This window comes from Podarcis bocagei (assembly GCF_964188305.1).
Source record: "Podarcis bocagei genome assembly, chromosome: 3".
NCBI lineage: Eukaryota > Metazoa > Chordata > Lepidosauria > Squamata > Lacertidae > Podarcis > Podarcis bocagei.
This window is the reverse complement of record NC_138127.1, coordinates 6,489,193-6,512,308: the sequence shown is the minus strand read 5'-3', so window position 1 is coordinate 6,512,308 and position 23,116 is coordinate 6,489,193. Positions and strand designations below refer to the sequence as shown.

General features: G+C 40.7%; 1 protein-coding gene across 1 annotated transcript in view; it reads right to left on the bottom strand.

Moving 5' to 3' along the window:
- The window catches only part of KLHL29 (kelch like family member 29), a 431,347-nt gene that overhangs the window by 164,321 nt on the left and 243,910 nt on the right, over positions 1-23,116 (bottom strand). Inside the window, exons 4-5 of the mRNA XM_081189071.1 lie at positions 12,880-13,021; positions 11,320-11,862 (exon numbers count right to left, since the gene is read on the bottom strand). Of these exons, the coding sequence (XP_081045197.1) occupies positions 11,320-11,862; positions 12,880-13,021 (685 nt within the window). The remainder of the gene's footprint in view (positions 1-11,319; positions 11,863-12,879; positions 13,022-23,116) is intronic.

Genomic DNA, 23,116 nt, shown 5'->3' with positions numbered 1-23,116 from the left:
ACCTGGAGCCGGTCACGAGATTAGTCAGAAAAGCATTGCCCTAAAGCAGTAAATCTCCCAAGGGCTGGCCCAAAAGTTTTAATCCACCCAGTCTGAAATGTGGAAGCCAGGGGAAAAAATGTTTGTGTGATCATGCTTCATGAAAAGGCTGTAACGTTTAAACCCAGATTGGCACCTGTTGGATAAAGACCACTCAGGTTTCTAACGCTACTGTGCAGAAATGGTTTTTTTTATCTGGGTTTCCACATGGACAATTATCTGCAAACCCTTTTCATGTGACTCAACTGGCGATGTAAAGTATCTTCACCAGTAAAATTTTAGGAAATTCGGCGGGGGGGGGTAGGAAATTTATGTTGCACAATTATTTCTAATCACATCAGATTAGTCTGGAACAATCTTCATTTGCTATCATCTATTATCTCCCATTTGCAGTCTTTTTCCATGCCCTTTTCCCTTTCAATATTTGTTCCTCTAAGCTCTTACATGATTTTTTCCGAAGTTAATAATATATTTGCAGTTACCGGGTTCGTTTTTCTTCCTTTTCTTAGGCCGCACTATACCTGCCTGTCTTTGAAATCTACTTGCAGTTAATCCATTCATTTTAAAACAACCTTGCTGTATGACCTGCAATTTCAGGAATCAGCTCCTATTTTATTCCTGGATGGAGATGATCTATGCCCCATTTTTCTCACTCCATGCCAATTTGAGCACATTAAGGAGCTTTTAACTGTGCCTCAGGATTAAATACAGCAACTCCTTCCCCCACGCTTGTTTGCATCAGCCAGCCTTTAAGCCTGACCTCTTTCAACTTCCTCCTTACTTATGCCATGCCAAACTTTATTCTTCTTCTTTTCTCAACTGTCCTTGTGTAGTGTTTCCACTTGTCCCCTTACAACCTGATCATAAACATATCTACTCAGAAGATCACAATTTGACTCATTTCCAAGCTGGGCTGCCATTACATGTGCCTGGAACTAACTGGTTCCTACCTCAGCTTTGGTCACCCCTGTGATGTCCCGGAATACGTAAAATGATTTTATCCTTCATGGTTCTGCTCAGGGGTGGCTTTTGCCCATGGAAACTGGCAAAGTGGAAGGCAGGGAGATCAACAGTAGCTGTGGCTAGAGCCAGGCAGAGCCAACTATTTTGTCCCCATCCTCCTTCCTGTTGAGTTATAAAGGGCAACATAAAGACTGAGAAGGAAGCTGGCAGTAAGAAGGCAGGCAGGTGTGAGTTGCCCGAGGGCAGACCTGAGGTTGGTGAGGCATAAATTCTCTCAGAGGATTTATAGCATTGGCCAGAGAAAGACCAGCTGCAGGAAACTTGCTCCTTCCTTCCCTGACAGAAATAACACCTGGCTCTCACTGTAGGGCACCTAGTGTTCTACTTTACAGAGAATAGTCCTCTACTTGGAGGGCTGTCTGGTCTGAGTCTACTTGGAAGATGAAGACCTTACAAGCAAGAGGTTTGTGTTTGTGGTGGTAGAGTTGCCCGTTTCATTTTACATATTTGTCAAAAGCTGAATGTGGAGTAAAACTTAGCAACTTAGTATGTAGTGCCAGTTGAGAGTAGTGTCAGCTGAGTGCTGGTAGTTGCTAGGTTGTGGAGATCCTTGTGACCCGCCCTTCATTGTGACACCTCCCTCTGCTGGCTCCTTGGTCACCAGGGCTCTAGAGGCATAGCCATCTCCTTTGGTTTGATCATTCAGGGAGTGAGAGAGAAAGTGGATGGAGAGGTAAGTAGACTTTTTCATCAGAATCTGCATTCTGTGCTGGTAATGTTCCATGACAGTCTTAGGGAACATTTAAAAGATTAAGATCAGGAATGATTTAAATGCTTTTGGGCATCTTTATGACTCCACCCATTGTTTTGTAACAGTGAAGGGAAGTGACTGTGGATTCTGCTTACACTATAGGAAAAGAAAAATTAATAAGATATCATGCCTTGGAAAAGGGTATTCTTTTTAGGCTAGTGACACAGGAGTCACTTGATAACTCGCCATGGGAGCATTAAGCATGCCCTCTGTAGAGGGTAGCATCTTGCATTGTCTTCCTCCCCTTCCTGCCTCCCAGGGCCCATCTTTCAAAGGACAGCCAAGGTACGTACAAAACCCTTCAGCATGCTGATGTTTCTTCTATAGTATTATTAGTATGTGGTATTTGATGTTTCCCTTTTAAACATCCCTTCTCCACACTAAGCAAATCCACCTCTTTCAATCAGATGATGAGAATTGTCTTATAATATCCAGAGGGTCCTATTCTGGCTACAGTATTCAAGCACTCTCTTCACAGGATACCCATTGTGATATTGCCTAGGAAAGTGAATTCATCTTGAGCTTTGAGTCCTGAATGCCCAAACCAGTTTAGGGATGTAGAATAGGAGAGTACTGTGGGTCCCCTTTCTCACATTTTAACCCTTTCTTCCTGTTTTGGTCCTGAGGAAAATCTACTCTACAAATCTGGTCTCTGCACTGAGAGGAAATTACCCAAGTGTGCCAATGAACATTCAGACAGCCACCATCTTCCCCCCACTATGGTGAAATGAATATTTAGCTCAATAATTTCCAGTGCTCTAAGAACAGAAGGGTTGTCATACGGGCTCAAACCTAGTGTCCATTTCCACAGATGCTATCCAAATGACACTGGAAGTTCACCACCTGGATAATGGGCCAGAAAGGACTCCGACTAGAACAACGAGGCTTACCCCATTTCTCCTTCATCTGCTTATCCCCCTACCTCCCCAGAATTCACCATGAAAGGTGGGGAGTACCCCTAGAATAGTGCATGGGGACAGAAGGGGGAGGGAGAGATTGGCGGAATTATAACCCTAACGCTACACTGAATCGACACATAATGTATATACATCCCAGAACAAAGCAATTAGAGGTACACTAGGTAGCTTGTTCCTGAAGTAGAATTATTATCTTTATTTATATATTACCTGTTAGAGAGGCCATTTGTTCTAACACTGTGACATTTATCCCAGTGGGCATGAGTTCCACAGTTTAATCAAAGCTCTTAATACACAAAAAGATACAGTTGCTGCATGAGGTTATGCCTCAGGTATGCATATTGTTAACAGGCAGCAAATGACACCCCTTCTTAGAAATTTCTTGAAGAATATCAAAAGAGAGAGGTTGGTTTCCTCACAAATTAACAAGATTTGTTAGAAATTAAAATACACTGAAAAGCCTTCTTTTATATTAATTGACCTCGGATTCTGCTCCCCACCCATTCCTGCTCTTTAATTCCAAGTGCTTGAACTGGAGGGGGGGGGATGGTTAAATGATTTCCTGGTTTTGATGAAACGCAGAACTGTCTTAATCCTTAAAGTCAAGAGGCATCTTCTGTGCCACTTCATCATTGTGAAAGTGAATTAAAGAAACCTTTGATGGATAATGCTAAGAGTTCACTTCTTCTTGAGATCCATGGTATGTCAAAAAGACAGCCTATAGAGGAAAGTAAAATAATGATTCTGTACCAAAAACTAAATGGCCTTTTGTCGAGTGTTGCAGAGTTCAGTTATGCTTTTATAAAATGTATAAATCTGTCCTATGCTGCTATGTTTGTGTGGAAATGCCATCATCCTTAGCAACACGCTAATACAGTGATATTTTATTATTATTTATTAGTGGGTACTGAAGATATTTTTGTTTGAGAAGTCTTTCCCTGAAGCGTGGCTCAGTCGCTTTATGGAATACTAATTGTATAATAGTAGCAATGGTTTCTCTTTTTTTTTAAAAAAAATATCGATATATTTTGTATTTTACCTCATTGTATCTTATTGGACACCACTCTGATAACTTGGGCTGCGAAGCGGTTTATAAAACTGTAACATAAAAATAAAGTTCTATTGATGTTGATAAGGGTTGTGCAACTGCAGAGCTTAGTACTGTAAAAATATGTCCCATTATGATGAGAGCAAGGAGTAACAAAAATAGAATTTCAGTGTTTATATATGGAAGCAAGAAATCAAGAAGCTAGCATTATGATCACTGCTGATGTATCTGCTAGTACTTCCATATTCACTTTATTTAGAAAAACAGCAGCAGTTGAAATCTTTTTCTTTTTCCTTTCCAAGGGCAAAATATGCATCCAAATAATTACTGGAGAGGAACAATATCATCTATTTTTACAAAACTAAAAATATGCATCCTCCCAAGACCAATTATGTATCAGAAAGGAAAGGCCTGCAGTCAACAACTTCTAATTTCCCAGTAATGCATCTGATGAATTTCATATAATTATCCATCAACCAAGTTTTATCAAATCTCTCTTAACTTACCTTTTCTGCACATGGAGCAGTTCACAGACACAACTTGAAATGTAATCTTGTTTATGTAGTGAATGGCTCTTCACCAAGGGGAGAATGGATAATACAACACAAGTACAGAGGAAGAGGAAACCAAGAGTGCCTCAAGAGTGGACCGTGGAATAATTAAATCTGGTTTATACAGAAACACAGGTGGGCATGCATATGTCTCAGCATGCGACACAATGTATACGCCCACTGCCCACTCACCTCTAAAAGGAATTAAAGGGCTATAGCAGGCTTCCTCAACCTCAGCCCTCCAGATGTTTTTGGCCCACAACTCCCATCATCCCTAGCTAGCAGGAGCAGTGATCAGGGATTATGGGAACTGTAGTCTCAAAACATCTGGAGGGCCGAGGTTGAGGAAGCCTGGGATATAGACATGAGGGCCTGGCATGAGGAGTTCTATATGCATATAAAGGTAAAGGTAAAAGGAACCCCTGACCATTAGGTGCGACTCTGGGGTTGCGGCGCTCATCTCGCTCTATAGGCTGAGGGAGCTGGTGTTTGTCCACAGACAGCTTCCGGGTCATGTGGCCAGTATGACTAAGCTGCTTCTGGCGAACCAGAGCAGCGCATGGAAAGTTTACCTTCCCGCCGGAGCAGTAACTATTTATCTACTTGCACTTTGATGCGCTTTCAAACTGCTAGGTTGGCAGGAATATGCATATACCCCCCCATGCTTATTTAACAAGCAAATATTCTGAACCGCTGACACTGCTGAAATGGTCCAACATGCAATTCTTGGAGGTATTACAAATCAATGATAATTTCTGAGTTCTTCAACTTAGAATGTCAGACAAATTCTGCACATGAAGTCCGTCTCAAGGCTAATTTGTAGGTAACAAGAGTAAAGGTTTGTTCAATGAAGTAGCAGCTTTGACAGCAAAACACAAGTCTTAAGTGATTTGTCTGAGGCATGCTTAGTGTCTAGGAGTGAGCTGTGCAAAGGGTGAGTTTAAGTGTACAGGAAATGGCTTGTGTGCATTTTGAAGGAAGCAGTGGAGTGGCATAATCTCTTATCTCCTTGTGACCAAGTTTAGCATCTTCTTGGCTGAGCCATTTTTTTTGTAGAAGGGGTGGCAAACCTGTGGCCTTCCAGATGCTGTCAAACTCTAACTGGTTTTTCTTTTTAACGAAACAGTGTGACACAATCAAGGCACCACCCAACAACAATTCATCTGGCAGAACTGGCACTACTACAGGTGCCACATTTTTAAGAACTCAGTTGTTTAGTGTGGGAGCACCTACACTTTGGGACTCCCTACCTATTGAGATAAAGAAGTCGTCTTCACTGTACTCTTTCTGGCGCCTGCTAAAAACATTCCCATTTAGACAACCCTACCCAGATGTTTGGGACTTGGGTGGCGCTGTGGGTTAAACCACAGAGCCTAGGACTTGCTGATCAGAAGGTCGGTGGTTCGAATCCCTGCGATGGGGTGAGCTCCCATTGCTCAGTCCCTGCTCCTGCCAACCTAGCAGTTCAAAAGCACATCAAAGTGCAAGTAGATAAATAGGTACCACTCCGGTGGGAAGGTAAACGGCGTTTCCGTGTGCTGCTCTGGTTCGCCAGAAGTGGCTTAGTCATGCTGGCCACATGACTCAGAAGCTGTATGCCAGCTCCTTCGGCCAATAAAGCAAGATGAGCGCTGCAACCCCAGAGTCAGCCACGAATGGACCTAATGGTTGGGGGTCCTTTACCTTTTACCCAGATGCTTAGGAAAGCCAGGTAAAAATTTTAATCTGTATTTTAGAATTTTAACTTTCGCATTTGGGTTGATTTTACTGTTTTATGCTTTGTAAACTGCTTTGAGGGTTGTTGTTTTTACAATCAAGCGGTGCACAAATTTTATGAAATACCCAGTAAATAAATATGCATTGGAATGTAGAGTAATGTGGTGCAGATTATTTCACATTACCATATTCCAACAGCCCATTGCTGTTTCTTTCCCTCTTTCCTATAACCAGGGACTGATTCAGGCCACCTGCAGAGTTTAATTTTCTTTTGAGAAGTGAGTGCTTGAAGCCCAGTGCATGGTGTAAAAATCTATTAATTAAACAAATTAGACCTTGAGAAGGATGAAAAGGAGGTGTAGCTAACACCAGAAACACCCAGTAAAATGAAACATAAGGAGCTGTTTTCTGTTATTTTCAGCATCCAGCACACTTTTTCTTTCAGATCCAAAACCTGCCAGTTTTTGCTTTTGGGTTTCAAGGAAGTTCTTTGTGTGTTCTGTGTAGCTGGTTCCATAAAACAGATTTAGGAGTTACTTTGCCAAAATTAAGTGGTCACTTGATTTCCACGAATTGCTCTGATTAACCAAGACCTTATGTAGCTGGTTGGCGGAGCTAGACCAAATCTAACCATAATAAAGTCTCTTTTAATGAGTGAAAATACTGAAAGTATGATTTGCTATTAAAACTGAGTGAACCACACATTATGTTTTGAATGTTCTTTCCAGTTTTCCAGCAGTCTGTGACTCTAAAACAATGGAAAGCTTTCGCTGATGGGCAGGAATCCACATATTCTGTAATTGCCCAGCCTGATTATAAACAACTCTTAAAAGATGTACATACGTTCTATCAACATTGTACCATTTGATTATTAAATTAATGTCACTTGCACCATTTCCTCAGGATTCTCATAAACATGCCATCTGAAATATATAAATATATTTGACGTTATCCTGCTGATTAAAAAGAAGAATTAAACCATCCATCTACCCTAATTTTCAGTGGGAATTAAACGTGCAATTTTATCTGAAATGCACTCTAGTATGGATGTCAATGACACTTATAATGGAGACACAAGCTTACAATGGAGACACAAGCTAATCACTTAAAAGCTGTCAATATAGCATCTGAAACGGTGTGGGGATGTAGTCATCTACACTCTCTAATCATGCTATTAATCCCAGTGCTATCATCTCTTATCTTCCCTAGATTTCAAGTAGTGGCAGAGAACTGCTATAAAACTGGGCTTAACTGCATGGTAGAAGGTAGACTGTCAAATCATTTCCACTCAGGGGTAAAAGCACCAAATAAGCTATGTGAATCCACCCTTATTGTATATATAGCATCTCATAATGATGGAACTTGTCTTATATAAAAAATATATGCTTGGAAAGAGCTATCAAGCATTTAATATAGAACAGCATTATTTTTAATTTAATTAAAAATTGCATATTTTTGCAATACAAGTCTTTGCAGTAATTGACAAAGTACCAGTTGCCCAATGTTTGCAAACAGGCTAATCTTCAACATATTCACAGCATTAAAAAAAAAAAATCATTTAAAATTTCTCAACATCTCTCCTCAATACCAGCATCACCAGCAGCTGTAAGAGACCAATTAAATCTTCATTTGGCACATGGAAAAGAAAGGAATAAAGACTGAAAGATAGGTTCCTTAAAGTATAACAAAATACAATGTAACTGTTACTACAATTTAAATAATATTAAATAGACTTGACTTAATTTCAAGCTGTATGTCAAAAAATACCATTGACCTATTGCAAATGGAATATCTTCCGCATAACCTTTATATATTGGGTTGAGATTGTTATTATTTTTGCCATGTATTTGTTTACTTGTAAAGCAGAAACAGGCTATTAAGAAGAAACATTTGAGTAAGTGCATTTCTGGTGCAGACCCTGCAGGAATACAGCTCAGCCAAATGAAACATAATTAGGGAAAACAAAATGTGAAATTTTAAATCAGTTCACTAATGATGTATAAAAACATCAGTATCCCTTATTTTGACTGGCAAGATGTGTTCTTTTCATTTAGGGAATTGTGAAGTAATTACTCCATACCAGGCGGATTGTCAAGCAGAAACAAAAATGGGGCTAGCGCGTGTCTGTGTGGTGGGAGGAATAATGATGGGAATGTAATGAAAAGGATCTCAAAGCACATCTGCAGCAGAACTTCCTTGCAACACCGGCCAAGGTTCACCCAAAATGAGGCAGAAAAGCTCGTTTCAAAAACTGATAGTGAAGCAGCTCTTCCTGCATGTTTGAACCATTTTGACATTGCGTCGCTGTGCTTCCTATTTGAGAGCAAGCTGTCTGTCACACAAAACTCCGAAATTAGCCAGGCTTTAAAGACACAAAGCCCCTGAGAGAGAAATGAAAACACTCTTCTTATGAACTTGAGATGGTTTATATGAGGGATATCTCATGCTAAACATGGCAAGAGTTTATAGTCTTCTGCCTTGCTGGACTGAGGTTTTCCTCTATTTAAGTAGATTTTATATCCGCTTGTTCCACATTAGACCTGACAATCGCAATTATAGTGTCTAAATGAAGCTTTTAAAGAATGAGAATTTCTCTCCCTCTCTGGGTGTATATATGTTTATTTACACCAGGGTTTCCCAGCCTCCAGTTGTTGTTGGACTACAACTCCCATCATCCCTAGCTAGCAGGATCAGTGGTCATGGATGATGGGAATTGTAATCCAACAATAACTGGCAACCCAAGATTGGTAAACCCTGATTTATACACACGCACCTATCAACCTACATAATAAATCATATATGGATGTTTCACTCTCTCTCTTTATCATTAAACAAATAAATCTGATAAATAAGAAGATGGTAAAATCTAACAGGAAAACAGCTGCCCATCTTACAATTTATGCAAAACTGTAGAGCTAATTCATTGACAGCTGTCAGCAGTTAAAGCTAATACCTGCTTTCATCTCTACATTTGAACTCAAGACAAAGTACATGTGGTTTCTCGGGAGGTGCACCACTTGGGCACTATACAAACCCTGATTTGCTTGGCTTCAGAAAGAGGATAGCCTCATGTTCCTTCAGACTATAACTTTGGGCCTACAGATGCCTATAGATATTTATGGTAAAAACCACAATGGGAATCATGATGACAAACCCTCAACTTTTTAAAAAATGGATGGGCAAATTATTTATCTCTAGGAAAGATTTCAACACTTGGAGGCTGCTCCAAGCTGCTTTTTTCTGGTCAACCAGTAATAAATAAATTAAAAACTCTAGAATCAAAATGAGGCACCCTGCCAAAATATTCAATATTTTCTTTAAATTTTGGATTGTGAAATCTCTTTAACATTTGAAACATATGGTGTTATATTTAATATTTTTACTGAGGAAGGGAATAAGGTATGAACTTAATTTTCTTGGAAATAATAAGAAATATATGGATAGCAAAGATCCTTCAAAGTCACTTCATCTCATATTTTTTAAGAAGTAAAAACCTGAAAATACTCAAGTACTTTGCTTTAGAAATCAGGGTGTGAAGCAACTGTTCTTAAAAGCTGGACAATTGGAATGAATTTCCTCATATGCAAATGAAAGGTATTTAATAGTAATGAAGTTTCTTTGGTATCAAGCTACATGAAAGATTTTAATATATAAATTAAACATGGGCACTGTTCATGTGTACGATTAGCTTAGCAGACTTAATGGAGCCTTTGTGGTCTTCTATACTGACTTAAGAGATTTTTCTTAAGCTCCGTTCTATTTCAGTTTCATATGGGGAACACTAAATACTTGTTAAGGAGAGACAGGTTAATTTGAAAAATAAAACAGAGCACACAAAGATTAAATTAAATCAGCACTCTAGTGCTGGGAGGAAGAATGAATTTCCAAACACAACACAGCCGCATCTGATTTCTGCAGCACATTTAAAGAGCTGTCCTAGCATTCACAGAAGCAATGCAAGTCAAAGCACCTCTTCGCTTGTTACCTTCCAGGGGGTAATCGCAACCTAGCGTGAGATACAGTCATGCTTTGTCCCTGCGGATACGGCTGCATGTAACAGGTGATGTGAGCTGCTCTGTTTTTTTGTTTTAAATAATGTAGCATCATCCCACAAGCCTAACCTGCCCTCAGAAAGCAAATGCATTTTCAATGACATGGTCAGCAAGAGCCACTGTGTTCTTATCAGACTGAGAGTTGCCCAGAGAACATAACAAGGGAATGCTGTAAACTAAAAGAAACTTACCATGCAATGTCACACTTAATGTTCACATAGTGGACTGTCAGCAAGGTATATGCAAAGCACTATACAACAACCCACACAATTCTCACTTTCCCCCCTTTTTTCTTTTTTGGTCCCCAGGGCAGATCTGAGGGGTGGGCTGTGAAGTCAATATGAGGGAAATAGAAGTGTGCGTTCAGGAAGCATGCAGAACCCCTTCGGGATTTTCTAGTGCAGATTTCCTGCCATCCTAATTTCCCAGCATGGATCAAATGCATTCGGTTCTATGGATCAAATAACTACTGCTCCTGGCCTGATAGTCTCTTGGAGAGTTAATACCAGATCACAGGTCAATTTCAATCAACACACTCTGAAGTAGCACCTTAGAGGCTCTTGTTGGGTTGGCTAACCCTACCCAGTGTGCAAAGCCAACTAGAACGTTAGCCCAGTCCACACACACACACCACGCTGAATAGGAGGAAATTATCAAGTGTCATATAACTGATTCAAAAGCCACAACTTAACCTAGAAAGACAGTGGGGTGGTTTGTACGTAAGTGTTCCTCACAAGGGGGGGAGGACTCTAAGGCAACGAGCGACAGCTGTCTCATGCACTTTGAGATGTGTATCTTTGCTTGTTTGAGGTACCCTAGAAAGTGTCATTCAGTGCTGAAACCAGTGCATAGTTTTCCCCGACTTCTCAGAGGAAGCCATTTGTCATCTTTATGAAAAGCTGCCACAGAACACAAGACAGGAAACTGGTGCTGGAATACTGTCAGAGGAACACCAGCACTGTGGACACTCTTAACTGGCAAGGCCGCCTCTTATGTAGGGTTTTTGGCAGAACTTGAACATCGTTGACACATTACGTCCCCAAAGTACACATAATCCCAAAGTTGTCGTTTAGTCGGGTCCAACTCTTCATGACCCCATGGACCAGAGCACGCCAGGCACTCCTGTCTTCCACTGTCTCCCACAGTTTGGTCGAACTCATGTTATATCCCAAAGTGCAAAGTACAAAGCATGGAAAGCATGAGGAATTCTGGGCTAACTTACCTTTTGGATGCCAAGGATCCGTAAACTCGTACTTTCCCACACCAACCGTCCGTAGCATCTGCACGCCATTTGTGCTGTCCTGACTGCCCGTCTGGTTAGGAGGAAGCTGAGGAGCAGCCTGCCCATTGGTAGCCGGAACGCTATTAGGTAGGGCGGCTGAAGGCAAAGCAGGTGGTGGTGGAGGCAGGATAGGACAAGTCATATGACCATTCCCTACTGCACTGTGGCCCGGGTGAGTCACCTGACCAACCCCGGTCATAGAAGACATTGTAATGGGCTGGCTGTTAGTGTACAGAGGCTGGCTTTGCATGTTCACAACCATGTTACTCAGAGGCTGTGAAGGCTGCTGCTGAAGCTGGTAATGAGCTGGCATTAATGGAAGCTGGGGGGTAACGTGAGGAGGGAGTGAGGGTGTAACTCCAATGACAGGGGCTTGGACGTTCACAGCTGGGCTGAAGGTCGGAGGTTGAGTCATCCCATAAGAATGAGTGATAAGAGTTGGCTGGCTACCTGCTGCAACTGTTGTAACCCATGGAGCTGTACCTGGAAAAAGGAAAGCTAGCAATAAGAACAATTTTGGGAACAGGAAGGCCCAATACTCTCTCTGTACAATGCTGCTAATACAGTGGTACCTCGGGTTACATACACTTCAGGTTACATACGTTTCAGGCTACAGAGTCCGCTAACCCAGAAATAGTACCTCGGGTTAAGAACTTTGCTTCAGGGTGAGAACAGAAATCGTGCTCCAGTGGCGCGGCAGCAGCGGGAGGCCCCATTAGCTAAAGTGGTGCTTCAGGTTAAGAACAGACCTCCGGAATGAATTAAGTACTTAACCCGAGGTACCACTGTATTCAATTTCCCCTGTTGAGCACGTCCCTCCTGCAACCCCAAAGGAAGTGGGGGGAGGAATCTGGAACCACTCCAAACTGGCAAGTGCCTGGAAGGACTATGACATGGCAGGAGAGTGCAAATGTTGAAAATAGCGATCAGCTAGCAATACAGAATGTTTACAATGTTATGCGCTTTGCAGCTTTGTGTAGCTTAAGTATATGCTTCCAAGAAAATTATCCTCTTTCCCCAACGTGTTTTCATGGCTCCCTGACAAACACTTGGCGCGTATAATAACCGTGTTGCAGCCACTACAAAGAGATTGTAATTAGGCGTCTGGCATAGCTGCACATTGTATGATATGTGTCTGGAAGCTGGAAATCATTTCAGGTGGCTCTGGACATAAAAGGAGTTCTTAACATATTATGCAGTGGCGAGTTTTTTGTGTGTTTGTTTGTTTGTTTGTTTGTTTGTTTTCTACCCTGGTGGAGAAGGGAAAAGAAAACGCTTTAATGAACTTGCAGGCATCTTAATACATTTATATTAACCCTGACATAGGAGTAACCTGAGGGGGTCTTTACAACTAGAAAGAAAAGCCAGCTGTAGCATGAAAAAAGGACTCGTGATAAAGTCTTATTTAGAGAGGTAATTGGAGAAAGCATATTGAATTTGCTTTGAACAATCCCTCCACCCACCCACCCAACAGAATTACAAATAAGGCTGAAAGAATACCTGGGTTTTCAGTCTCCCTCATCTGTTTGGATGGGGGTTCGTCTGTGTCCCAGGGGGTAGACTGATTGATGGGTGTCTGTCCCCACCTGACGCTGGTTGCTAATCCTTGTGGCTGATTCTCTGTCTTTGAAATGCAAGGCGTCTGTCAGGGAACAAGACAATAGATTGCGTATTTAGACTAATTATATATATGTTGTTGTTTTTCAGTATCACAGTACTTTTAAAAAAATCATAAATTAAATAATAATAAAAATGTGCACCCCACCACAGAGACCATTCCATTGTAACTATCCAACCTCCCAAACTTTCAACACCTCTTGCGATGGTTTGACCTCTTTATGTTTTAACAGTACAAATTCTACAAACACCCTCCATATCTCCTCAAAATCATTTCTCCTGCATATTCCCTGTCTTACCTTAATGGCACATGTTAATTTATCATTAATAGCTATATCCTACACCCCTTTATTTCCATTCTTCCATTTTATAGTCTGCTTGGTCCTTCTACTTCCTAGCTATAATAATTTGTGCCACTTTCATTAAATTTGTGAGCAAGTCCTTCATAGCCTGTGAACCTTCCACCCTATCATAAATTGAAAATAATGCTACCTCTGGACTTTTGGTTAGCTTTAACCCAGTGATTTCTGTTATCTCCTTAAACACCCTTTGCCAAAAAAAATAGTACATATTTACACCCCCTTTAGGGTAATATAAATGGCATCTGTATAACTTTTCACATGTTTTTGTAATAGTTTTTTATATATATATATATAAATTCATATTGCATTTAGCCAGACTTAGATACAGTGGCAAAACAATTACAATGTTTTACTTTATGGAATGATTAATATTTATAAACAACACAACCACAATTGCAACAGTAAAAAAAATCTAAACACTTGCCACAACTTGTCAGCCTACAATTCGCTACAGAATTTTGACAATGCTGGTGTAATGTTTCTGATACTGGTCTGACACAGAAGTCCATATGCTTCATATCTAATTATTGATTTACAGTGGTGCCCCGCAAGGCGAATGCCTCGCAAGACGAAAAACCCGCTAGACGAAAGGCTTTTCCGTTTTTCGATGCGCTTCGCAAGACGAATTTCCCTATGGGCTTGCTTCGCAAGACGAAAACGTCTTGCAAGTCTTGCGATTTTTTTCGCTTCCCCCCCTTTTTCTAAGCCGCTAAGCGCCTTTTAGCCGCTAAGCCGCTAAGCCTTTAATAGCCGCTAAACCGCTAATAGTGCTAATCCGCTAAGCCGCTAATAGGGTTGCTTCACAAGACAAAAAAACCGCTAGACGAAGAGACTCGCGGAACGGATTATTTTCGTCTTGCGAGGCACCACTGTACTGGGGACTTCATGTTTTGCCATCATACATCATGTTTTGCCATTTAGGTTGTGTCCAACACTAGTCATGCTCAGAGTAAACTTTGAATTTAATAAACATGGCTAAACTAGCACCATTAATTTCAATAAGTCCATTCTGAGCAGAAGTTAGTTGGATGCAACCCTTAATTTCATGCTTCCCATTAAATTACATTTTGAAGCTTGAATATATGTTCAGACAAACAAGTTCTGCTTGGTTCCATTCCAAAATGTGAAAACCAAAATGAACAAAGCCCCAAGCCCATCGCATTTGGATTTTCTTGAAAAGTGGATTGCGACAAATCACTGTAAAAGAGGTCTTAGTATTTAATGTTCAACAATCCCTAAAACTGAACCAATAAAGCAGAACCACACTATAGGAGTTGGCTGCAAAAGTGCTTATAATGGAAATATTTTAAAGCTAAAGCTGTTAAAAGAAACTGTAAAGTGTTGAAAAGGGCAAGGTTCACTAAATCATGAAGTGGCGGCATAATCAGAAAGACAGCTCTGTATCAATCACACAAAACTAAATGTTCAACATGATAACTGCTGGGCTTTCCCGCTCTTCCCTGTATATTTGCCAGGGGGCAAAAATAGGAGGCTTTCAGAAATGAAAAAACAACCAACCAAGTCCTTTTTGTAAAGCTACCAGTGAACTATGTGAACATGAATGGTTTGGTTCCGTTGGTTTTGCTCCTCCTAAGCCAGAAGGCAGACACTGGCCTAGTTCATGTGATATGGTATGTCTAGGTAATTTTGGCATATAAGCAATATATAAATTAATAAACAATATACAAATGATAATAATAAGCCGAACTATGGTTTGCTGGGACCACACGAGCCTACTGGCTCCCAGAGAGAAGCTCCCAATTGCTTTGCTCCTTTTAGGTCAATGCTTTGCAGCAGCTAAGCCAAGGTTTAGTTTAGTGTGTCATCCAAGCCCACAATCACAGTGAAGCTCCTCCTTAACCATAAGCTTGTTTGTTGTTGGCTACATATAATGGTTAAGGAAAACTATGAAAGTGATGTCCCGGGGGGGGGGGCAACATAACCCCCAAACCCCAACAACTTGGGTTTTTTCTATTTAAAAAAAAAGTTCAATTTGTCTGTGTCCTGATTTTCACTTCTTGAAATTTGGCAACCCTAGTTCAACCACAATCTTGGGTTTGGATGACACATTAAGCACCAAACTGAGCTGGGAAGACTGGGGAGGAGCAAAGACCCTGGGAGCCAGCATGTTTGTGCTAAGCCATGGTTTGACAGAACCTTATGTGCGAATGAGACCATTATAAGTGTCCTTTGGCTGTCTCCAGAATCAGTGTGCAAACTTCTCTCTGCTGGAACTGTAGAAGACCCTGCATCTGTTTGCCCTCATTCTTTCTTACCCTGCCTCTTCCTTTCCCCTTCTCAAAATATACACCTTTAACCAGGGGTCGGCAAAGTTTTTGTGGCTTGGGCCGGTTCACGGTCCCACAGATGCCGCGGAGTGTGTACGTGTGTGCATATACGCACAAACAAACAAACACTATTTCCGGCGCTCTACTTCCGGCACGGAGCTTCCTGCAGCCATTGGGAAGCTGGCCAGCGTCGCGGAAGGCGGTCTCCGCTCTGCTCCGCCCCAGTTTAGCGCGATGCACAGGATCCGACCGAGGGGGCAGTGGGGGTCCATGGGCCAGTTAAACAACCCCCATGGGCCGCTTGCGGCCCCTGGGCCTTATGTTGCCAACCTCTGCCTTTAACTATGAGAACACCACATTTAGCAACTCATGGTTTTATACAAAACTGATGCAGCTCAAAGTCTCCAACAATCTGAATTTGGCTTCAGTTTACACATCTGAAAAAATGTCACTCTAATAATTAAACGTGGATTTTGCGTGTTTGTGTAAATTCATTTTCCAAATTGGTGTGTCTGCTTTCTGAAGTTACAACACCAACCAACTTCAAGAGGCACAGAACCATGTAACTAAGTGCTGGATTCCTATTCAAAAATACGCCTAACACATCTATATTAGTGTGTGGTTTCTGATCTGGTCAGGGGCTCATTTCTGCAGAGATGATATTCGCTGGAGTGGCAAATAGGAAATAAGGACTTTCTATGCATGAACCAAAGTTTACTCTTATTTCAGGCATGCATCTGCACAGAATGCATCACATATTCCGGGTCTTAATGGCTCAGTAAACTTTAATACACATATCTAGCCTATTAGGATCTTAAGCTAGTATGTATTCAACCAGAAAGAAGCTACATACTAAGTTAAAATAAAATCATAATACCCAATAATGGAGTTCAGTACCAGGCGCTACAACTTGGGAGAAAGAACAACCTTTGTAATGTTCCAGTTTATCCTATTTTAAAGCTTAAAGAAAACAACACCCTGGTTTATTTTTGCTACTAAACAAAATGCTATTTTGGAATAGTTACTCATCTCTTGTCTTGATTATATAAATGCTTGCTTTGTATTTTCAGAAGTCTTAATTATTGAACATTATAAAAAGGGAACATTATGTGCACATTGGAACACAGTAGCACCCTTTTTAGATCCAATTATGTTACGTTCATTGACCACTGTAAAGAGACGGGCTTCATAAAACACTCGGCAAACATCACAGAAAGTAATTGCATTATGCTGTACTTAGCTTTCATGTTTCAGATGCTTGTTTGAATTAAATGAGGAACACATGAAAGAGGTAACTTGCTAGAAACACTCACTCAGGTGTGCATTTCAAAGGGGGGGAAATGGAAAGGTGAAATGTCTACTTGCTTGAAAATACAACCTCTCAAGCTTGTGTGTGTGTGTGTGCTATTAAACAAAAACACACATCTCAGAAAGGAATAGGAAATTTTAATACAGAGGTACAAAAATATAGTCCTCTACTGACATCATGGTATGGAGGTCTGGTAGCATCTTCTAAATGAAGAGGTGGCCTTGAGATGCTGTTGGGTCTCCAAATCCCATCAGCACCAGCCGCTGTGATAAATGGTTGGGATAAAGGGAATGGTGGTTTAGCAACATCTGGAAAGCCAGAGGTTAGTCATCCCTGTTGTAATAGAAAAGCAAACTGATCTACTTAAAGCAATAAGAAAATATGGCTAAACTTGAAACTACAACTTCTTTTTGCAATTGGCACCTCTTTACTTTCTCTGATGGAAAATGGCCAACAGAATGCTACCCAGCCCAATCACTGTAAAGCTGTCTTATCTTACTGAACATAGGTAGCTTAACACCTGTGACTGACATGTTGACACTGTATTTTGGGAGTGATTTGTTCTCATGTGTCTATTATTATTTCCCTTTCTCCTTAGCAATCATATTTTTTGTATCTTGTTATATTATTTCTGCATTGTTGAACATGCTAAAATATCATCATCATCATCATCATCATAAGTGGGACCTGGAAGTTATGTCCTAGGAAGGATAAGTGTCAAAGGGGGGTGGGGTGGAAACGCAGCTAGACCCAGTTACAGTCATATCTCGGTTTGAAGTTGCTTCAGGTTGAGCGCTTTCGGGTTGCGCTCCATGGCGACCCGGAAATAACGGAACACGTTACTTATGTGTTTCGCCGCTCGCGCATGCGCAGACTGTCAAAAATGACGTCACGCACATGCGCAGAAGCGGTGAATCACAACCCGCGCAGACACGGGTTGTGTTCGCTTCTGGATGCGAACAGGGCTCCGGAACGGATCCCGTTCGTATCCAGAGGTACCACTGTATTTTCAAAGCCATTCAAGATTGAGAAAAGGACGTCTACCTTTCCCTTGTGACATGAATCAATTAATACGGGATAAGCTGAGACTGTAAGAGGCCGGCTTTACAAAAAGCTAATGGAAGCTTATTTTAAGATGGGCTGATTCCTAAAGCTAATAAAGAGTGAGTAGAATCAGGCACTCATATGGAATCATTAGTCATAACGAAGATAGAATTTCTACCCGACATGTCTTTGGGGAAGCCTGACTAGTTCCCTTCGGTTGTTGCCCAGGTTACAGACACAGCAATACACATACCAAGCAAGACAAACTAGGTTTGCCGACTCCTAAAATGGAGCTCAGTTTGGGCACTTAAAAAAATGCAGTAGCTATGTCAAGCAGGTGAGAACAATGACTTCTTGATGTTGGAATAGAACCAAGCTGACAAGTTAGCCCCTGTTAATATTTGTTTATTCAAAGTATTTTTATATTGTCAAGAATACAATACAATACCAAGATAGAATCACAGAATTGTAGAGTTGGAAGAGGCCCCGATGGTAATCTATTCCAAAGTATCCATGACAGATGACTGAATATGCAATCCTGATTGCCTTACATTAGTTTTATTTTTATTTTTTTTAACACATCTACCAATTTAACACATCAACCAATTCACATTTTAGCACATTTTAATATGGCCTGCAATAAAACAATTCAATGGAAAACAACAGCTAAATATGCAATAAAAACAACATATTATAGTTACTGTAGTTTGAGGAAATAGATGCCCTCCCCCCAGAGGTATCTGAAGAGGTGTGCATGCACATGAAAGCTTATACCAAAAACAAACTTAGTTGGTCTCTAAGGTGCTACTGGACATTTTAAATATATGTTTATATATTTTGACTGCATCAGACCAACACGGCTACCTACCATAACCCCAAAGAGATATTAGAAATTAGAAATCTGCAGTTCCAGATGCCATGTGACAGGGTCCGTTGGGGTTAGACTCTAGGAGAGGAGTAATAATGACAAAACAATGTCTTGGAATCAAATTGGCCACAACTTCTGTTTGCTGGGTGACCACCACTGCTCGTTGACCCAGTAAGCAGGTTTTGTTCCCAGTAAGCACTCTGGATCCAGAGTGGTTTTTCCCAGACGTGGACACACTACCATCTTCTCAAAGCTGGCAGGTATCACTTAACCCTGCAATGAGACACCCAACCAGCCTTTTTTCAGTACCTCGAATCAGCCGTGATGTGCCATGGGGTTGGCTGGACAGCTACAAGCACACTGTCCACATCCTCAGGCCACAAGAGCTGGAACTGGTCCCATAAAGCCCAATCAGATGGTGAATTGGAAGCCTCCCCTGTCCTGCTAATATGAAACAAAACTGCCTGGGATGCAGCAGGGGGGTAAGGGAAGCCAAGAAAAGGATAGTTCCTGTGATATCCTCTTTCCCAGGTAGTTAAGTCAATTTATAAATCTCAAAGTCGAAATCATCCCCTGCACAAGAAGCCCCCAGCAGTAAAACAACAACAACCTATTTTCCCTTCTTCATCACGTGAAATTATATCTGTCCGTTTATGACCCCATCTGCTAACTTCTGTCCACACTTTATATTTTTTTTCTCCTTAAGATATGGCATATACTTTCAGTAGGGAATATACTGGATGTTGGGATTATAAGAAGCAATTTGGTGAAATTAAAAATAGCCTTTGCATACAAGTCTAATTTTTCTCAAGACCCTAGAGAACATTTTTAATTTACCCGAGCTTAGTATCTGCAATGTAGCATGCAACCAGCCAGAATAAAAACAGGAGCAAATAAAAATACGTCAAATGCACTATTATATACTGTTACGTGCTTATATGTACATATCAGTGTACTAATAACATATAACAGTAACCACAGTAATTTTTTGAATAACTAATTGTCCACTATTCCCACATTCAATTATGATACGGTTTGTTTTTTTTAACCACAGACCTTCCATACATGATTTTCTTGCTCAGATTTAACCAAACTGTGCCTGCTGCTCTAAAATTAAGAAACCATTTTAAATTGCTTTTGTAAATTACTGAAAAAACACGCACTCTAAATAGAACTCTTGATGTACTACACACAGAGATGTTACTGAAAAGATAGACGTGGCAGCTTAAACTGAGCTTCTTGGGAAGGGAGAGAGAGAAAATGTTGCTACCTGAGAGACAGAGAGAGAGAAACAGACAGAGATAATGGCTTGCCTCTAGAGAGATGCTCAAAACGTGCACAAGAAACAGGAAGATGGAATGAGTGGAGTTGCAGCCTGGAGGTAGAAGACATCTGGCAGGTGTTTCAGAACTACAATATGCTCCCTGACACTTTTTCTTTCTTTTTTTTAAATCTTGGACTGAGCAAAATATCTGTTCCAGAACTGAAGCCACTATTGAGGAAAGATGGGGGAAGAAGCAGAATGAAACCTAATTACATCTGCCTCAGATTACATAATAATCCTGAGACTTCTGCAGAAGCAAAGCAGCTCTTGGTGGCTCTTAAAGACGAATGCACACCTCTCTTGTTTATATATTGCATCTAAATATCTGAACTAAGATCCTTAAAATAAGAATGGTGACGTTCACCACACTATGGAACCATGACAGTGTGTGAGTGAGTGTACATATATGTGTGTATATATGTGAGAAGAGTCAATAAGGGGACAGGCTGTATAGAGGGACCACAAGAGTCATCTAGTCCAACCAACTGCAGTGTAGGAATCTTTTGCCCAAGGTGAGGCATGAACCCACAACCCTGAGATTAAAAAATAAAAAAATTCCTTCCAGTAGCACCTTAAAGACCAACTAAGTTAGTTCTTGGTATGAGCTTTCGTGTGCATGCACACTTCTTCAGATACCACGAAAGCTCATACCAAGAACTAACTTAGTTGGTCTTTAAGGTGCTACTGGAAGGAATTTTTTTATTTTTTGACTATGGCAGACCAACACGGCTACCTATCTACTACTGGAACCCTGAGATTAAGAATCTCTTGCTCTACCACTCTGGTAATTTGCACTTCCGCTGTCTTTTGGACTACTTATAACATTGTTTTGTTTTGTAGTATGAAAAAGGAACTACAAAAGAAAGCCATTCTGTTCACAATTAAGGCTGCAATCCTAACCGCCCTTAACTGGGAGTAAGTCTTGCTGAATTGTGGTATCATCTACAACACACATGCCTGCTCCTTGCATATTTGAAATTGGTGGGGAGCAACAGCATCTCACAGCAGAGAGAAGAGAGAAACAGTGGTAAAATGAGGTGCCCCAGATATATATGGCTACTGGGGAGACGCAGCAAGAAACAAAACAGAGTGGAGACCAGCTGAGGGACACCAAAGAGGTGAAATAGCTATGTTGATCACAGTCATCAACAACATCCTGCCCCCCCAATGACAGGTTCTGTCAGGTTCTGAGGGTTGGAAAGTGGCCAATTGGACAACTTTACTAAAAACGATCCAGGAAATTGCAGACTTGTTATTATCTGTTCCAGCAAAACTGGTGGAAAGCATTATTGAAGATAGAATTACCAAGCATACAGAAGAACAAGTCCTGCTGAAGCAGAACCAACATGGTTTCTGCAAAGTTCTGTCTCATTAGCCCCCTAGACTTATTTAAGAATAAACATTTGGATACTGATGAGCCAGTATACAACGGTCTGTTTTGTATGCCAATATCCCAGGGAGGACCTTGCAGCTGCTTAGCTCCTCCATGGTCATTTCTGTTCCTACACCACACTGAGTTAAACCAGGGTGTGGCTCAGCATGTTCTCCAAACACAGGCTTGTGGTTAAGTTCTCTTCTCATTAACAACTAGCTGTAGAAGAGGGCACATTAAGTTTAGCAGATACCATTTGACAAAGTAGCTGAGCGACAGTATCTAGCATATTGAAGGCTCACGAACTACTCAATGTATGCAGCAGCTGTGAGGCTTTTAGATTACATTTTGCGTATTTAGTTCTATGGTCATTGTTGTAATTTACTTACATTTTTAAACTGTTACATGCCTCACATTCTCATTGGAATATGTGAGACATTTCAAACTGGAAGGGAAGGCATTCCTAAATCAATTGTAATCAGCTGACCGTATGAAACTTGATGAAAATTATACTTGCCTAAAATAACAGTACGCTCTGCGTGTGTGAAAAGCTGACATTTCTCCATTCTGTACCTCAGGTAAAACCTGCATGCACTTAAAGGCCCGTTGTTTGGAAATTTAGTCTACAGTGTCAATAACCATTGTCAAGAAGAAAAGTCTCCATGATGTTTCAATAGTGTTACCCTGGAGATAACTCTGAATTTTATAATTCTGTAATGAAATTACATCTAGCATGGGGGGGGGGGGCTTTTTTAGTCAATGAGAAAACAGTATCAGATGTGACCAGTAACACCCTACAATGCAGTGTTTTAATTAATATTAAACTTGTAACAGGCACCTAAATAAACAACTAAGAGATCAACCTTATCAAGCATGTAACCTTTCTTTAAACTAGGAACAGGGAACTTGTAGCTCTTCAGGCATTGTCTGACTACAATTTCCACTACTTCAAACCATAGGGCATATCTGACTAGAGCTGATGGGAGTTGGGGGTATTACAAAATCTGAAGGGCCACAGGTTAGCCAACTTTGCTGGAGATCCTCTCAGGAGAAAAATAAAGTACAGTGGTACCTCGGTTTTCAAACATCTCCATTGACGAATGTTTCGGTTTTCGAATGCCGTAAACCCGGAAATAAATACTTCTGTTTTCGAACACGTCTCAGAAGTCAAACATGACATGTGGCTTCCATACTGAGTTTTCCATATTGAGTTTTAGGTTTTCAAACGTTTCGGAAATCGAATGGTCTTCCGGAACGGATTACGTTCGAAAACCGAGGTACCACTGTATAAGCAATTTCCAAAAGGGTTTCTAAAGTTGCTGATTAAGTGCGTTAAATTAGGATTTCTTTCGTACAGTTTTCATTGGATTATTATTATTATTACAATTTAAATTTGTTAGTTGCTTTATCTTGTCCAGGACCACCCAAAGTGTTGTATTCCATGTTAAGCATCTGGAGTAATTACCACTGTCTGGTTCCCATATGTACAATCACTAATGTGAATTCCTATTTCACTCATAAAATAGAATTCCTATTTCACTCATAAAACATAT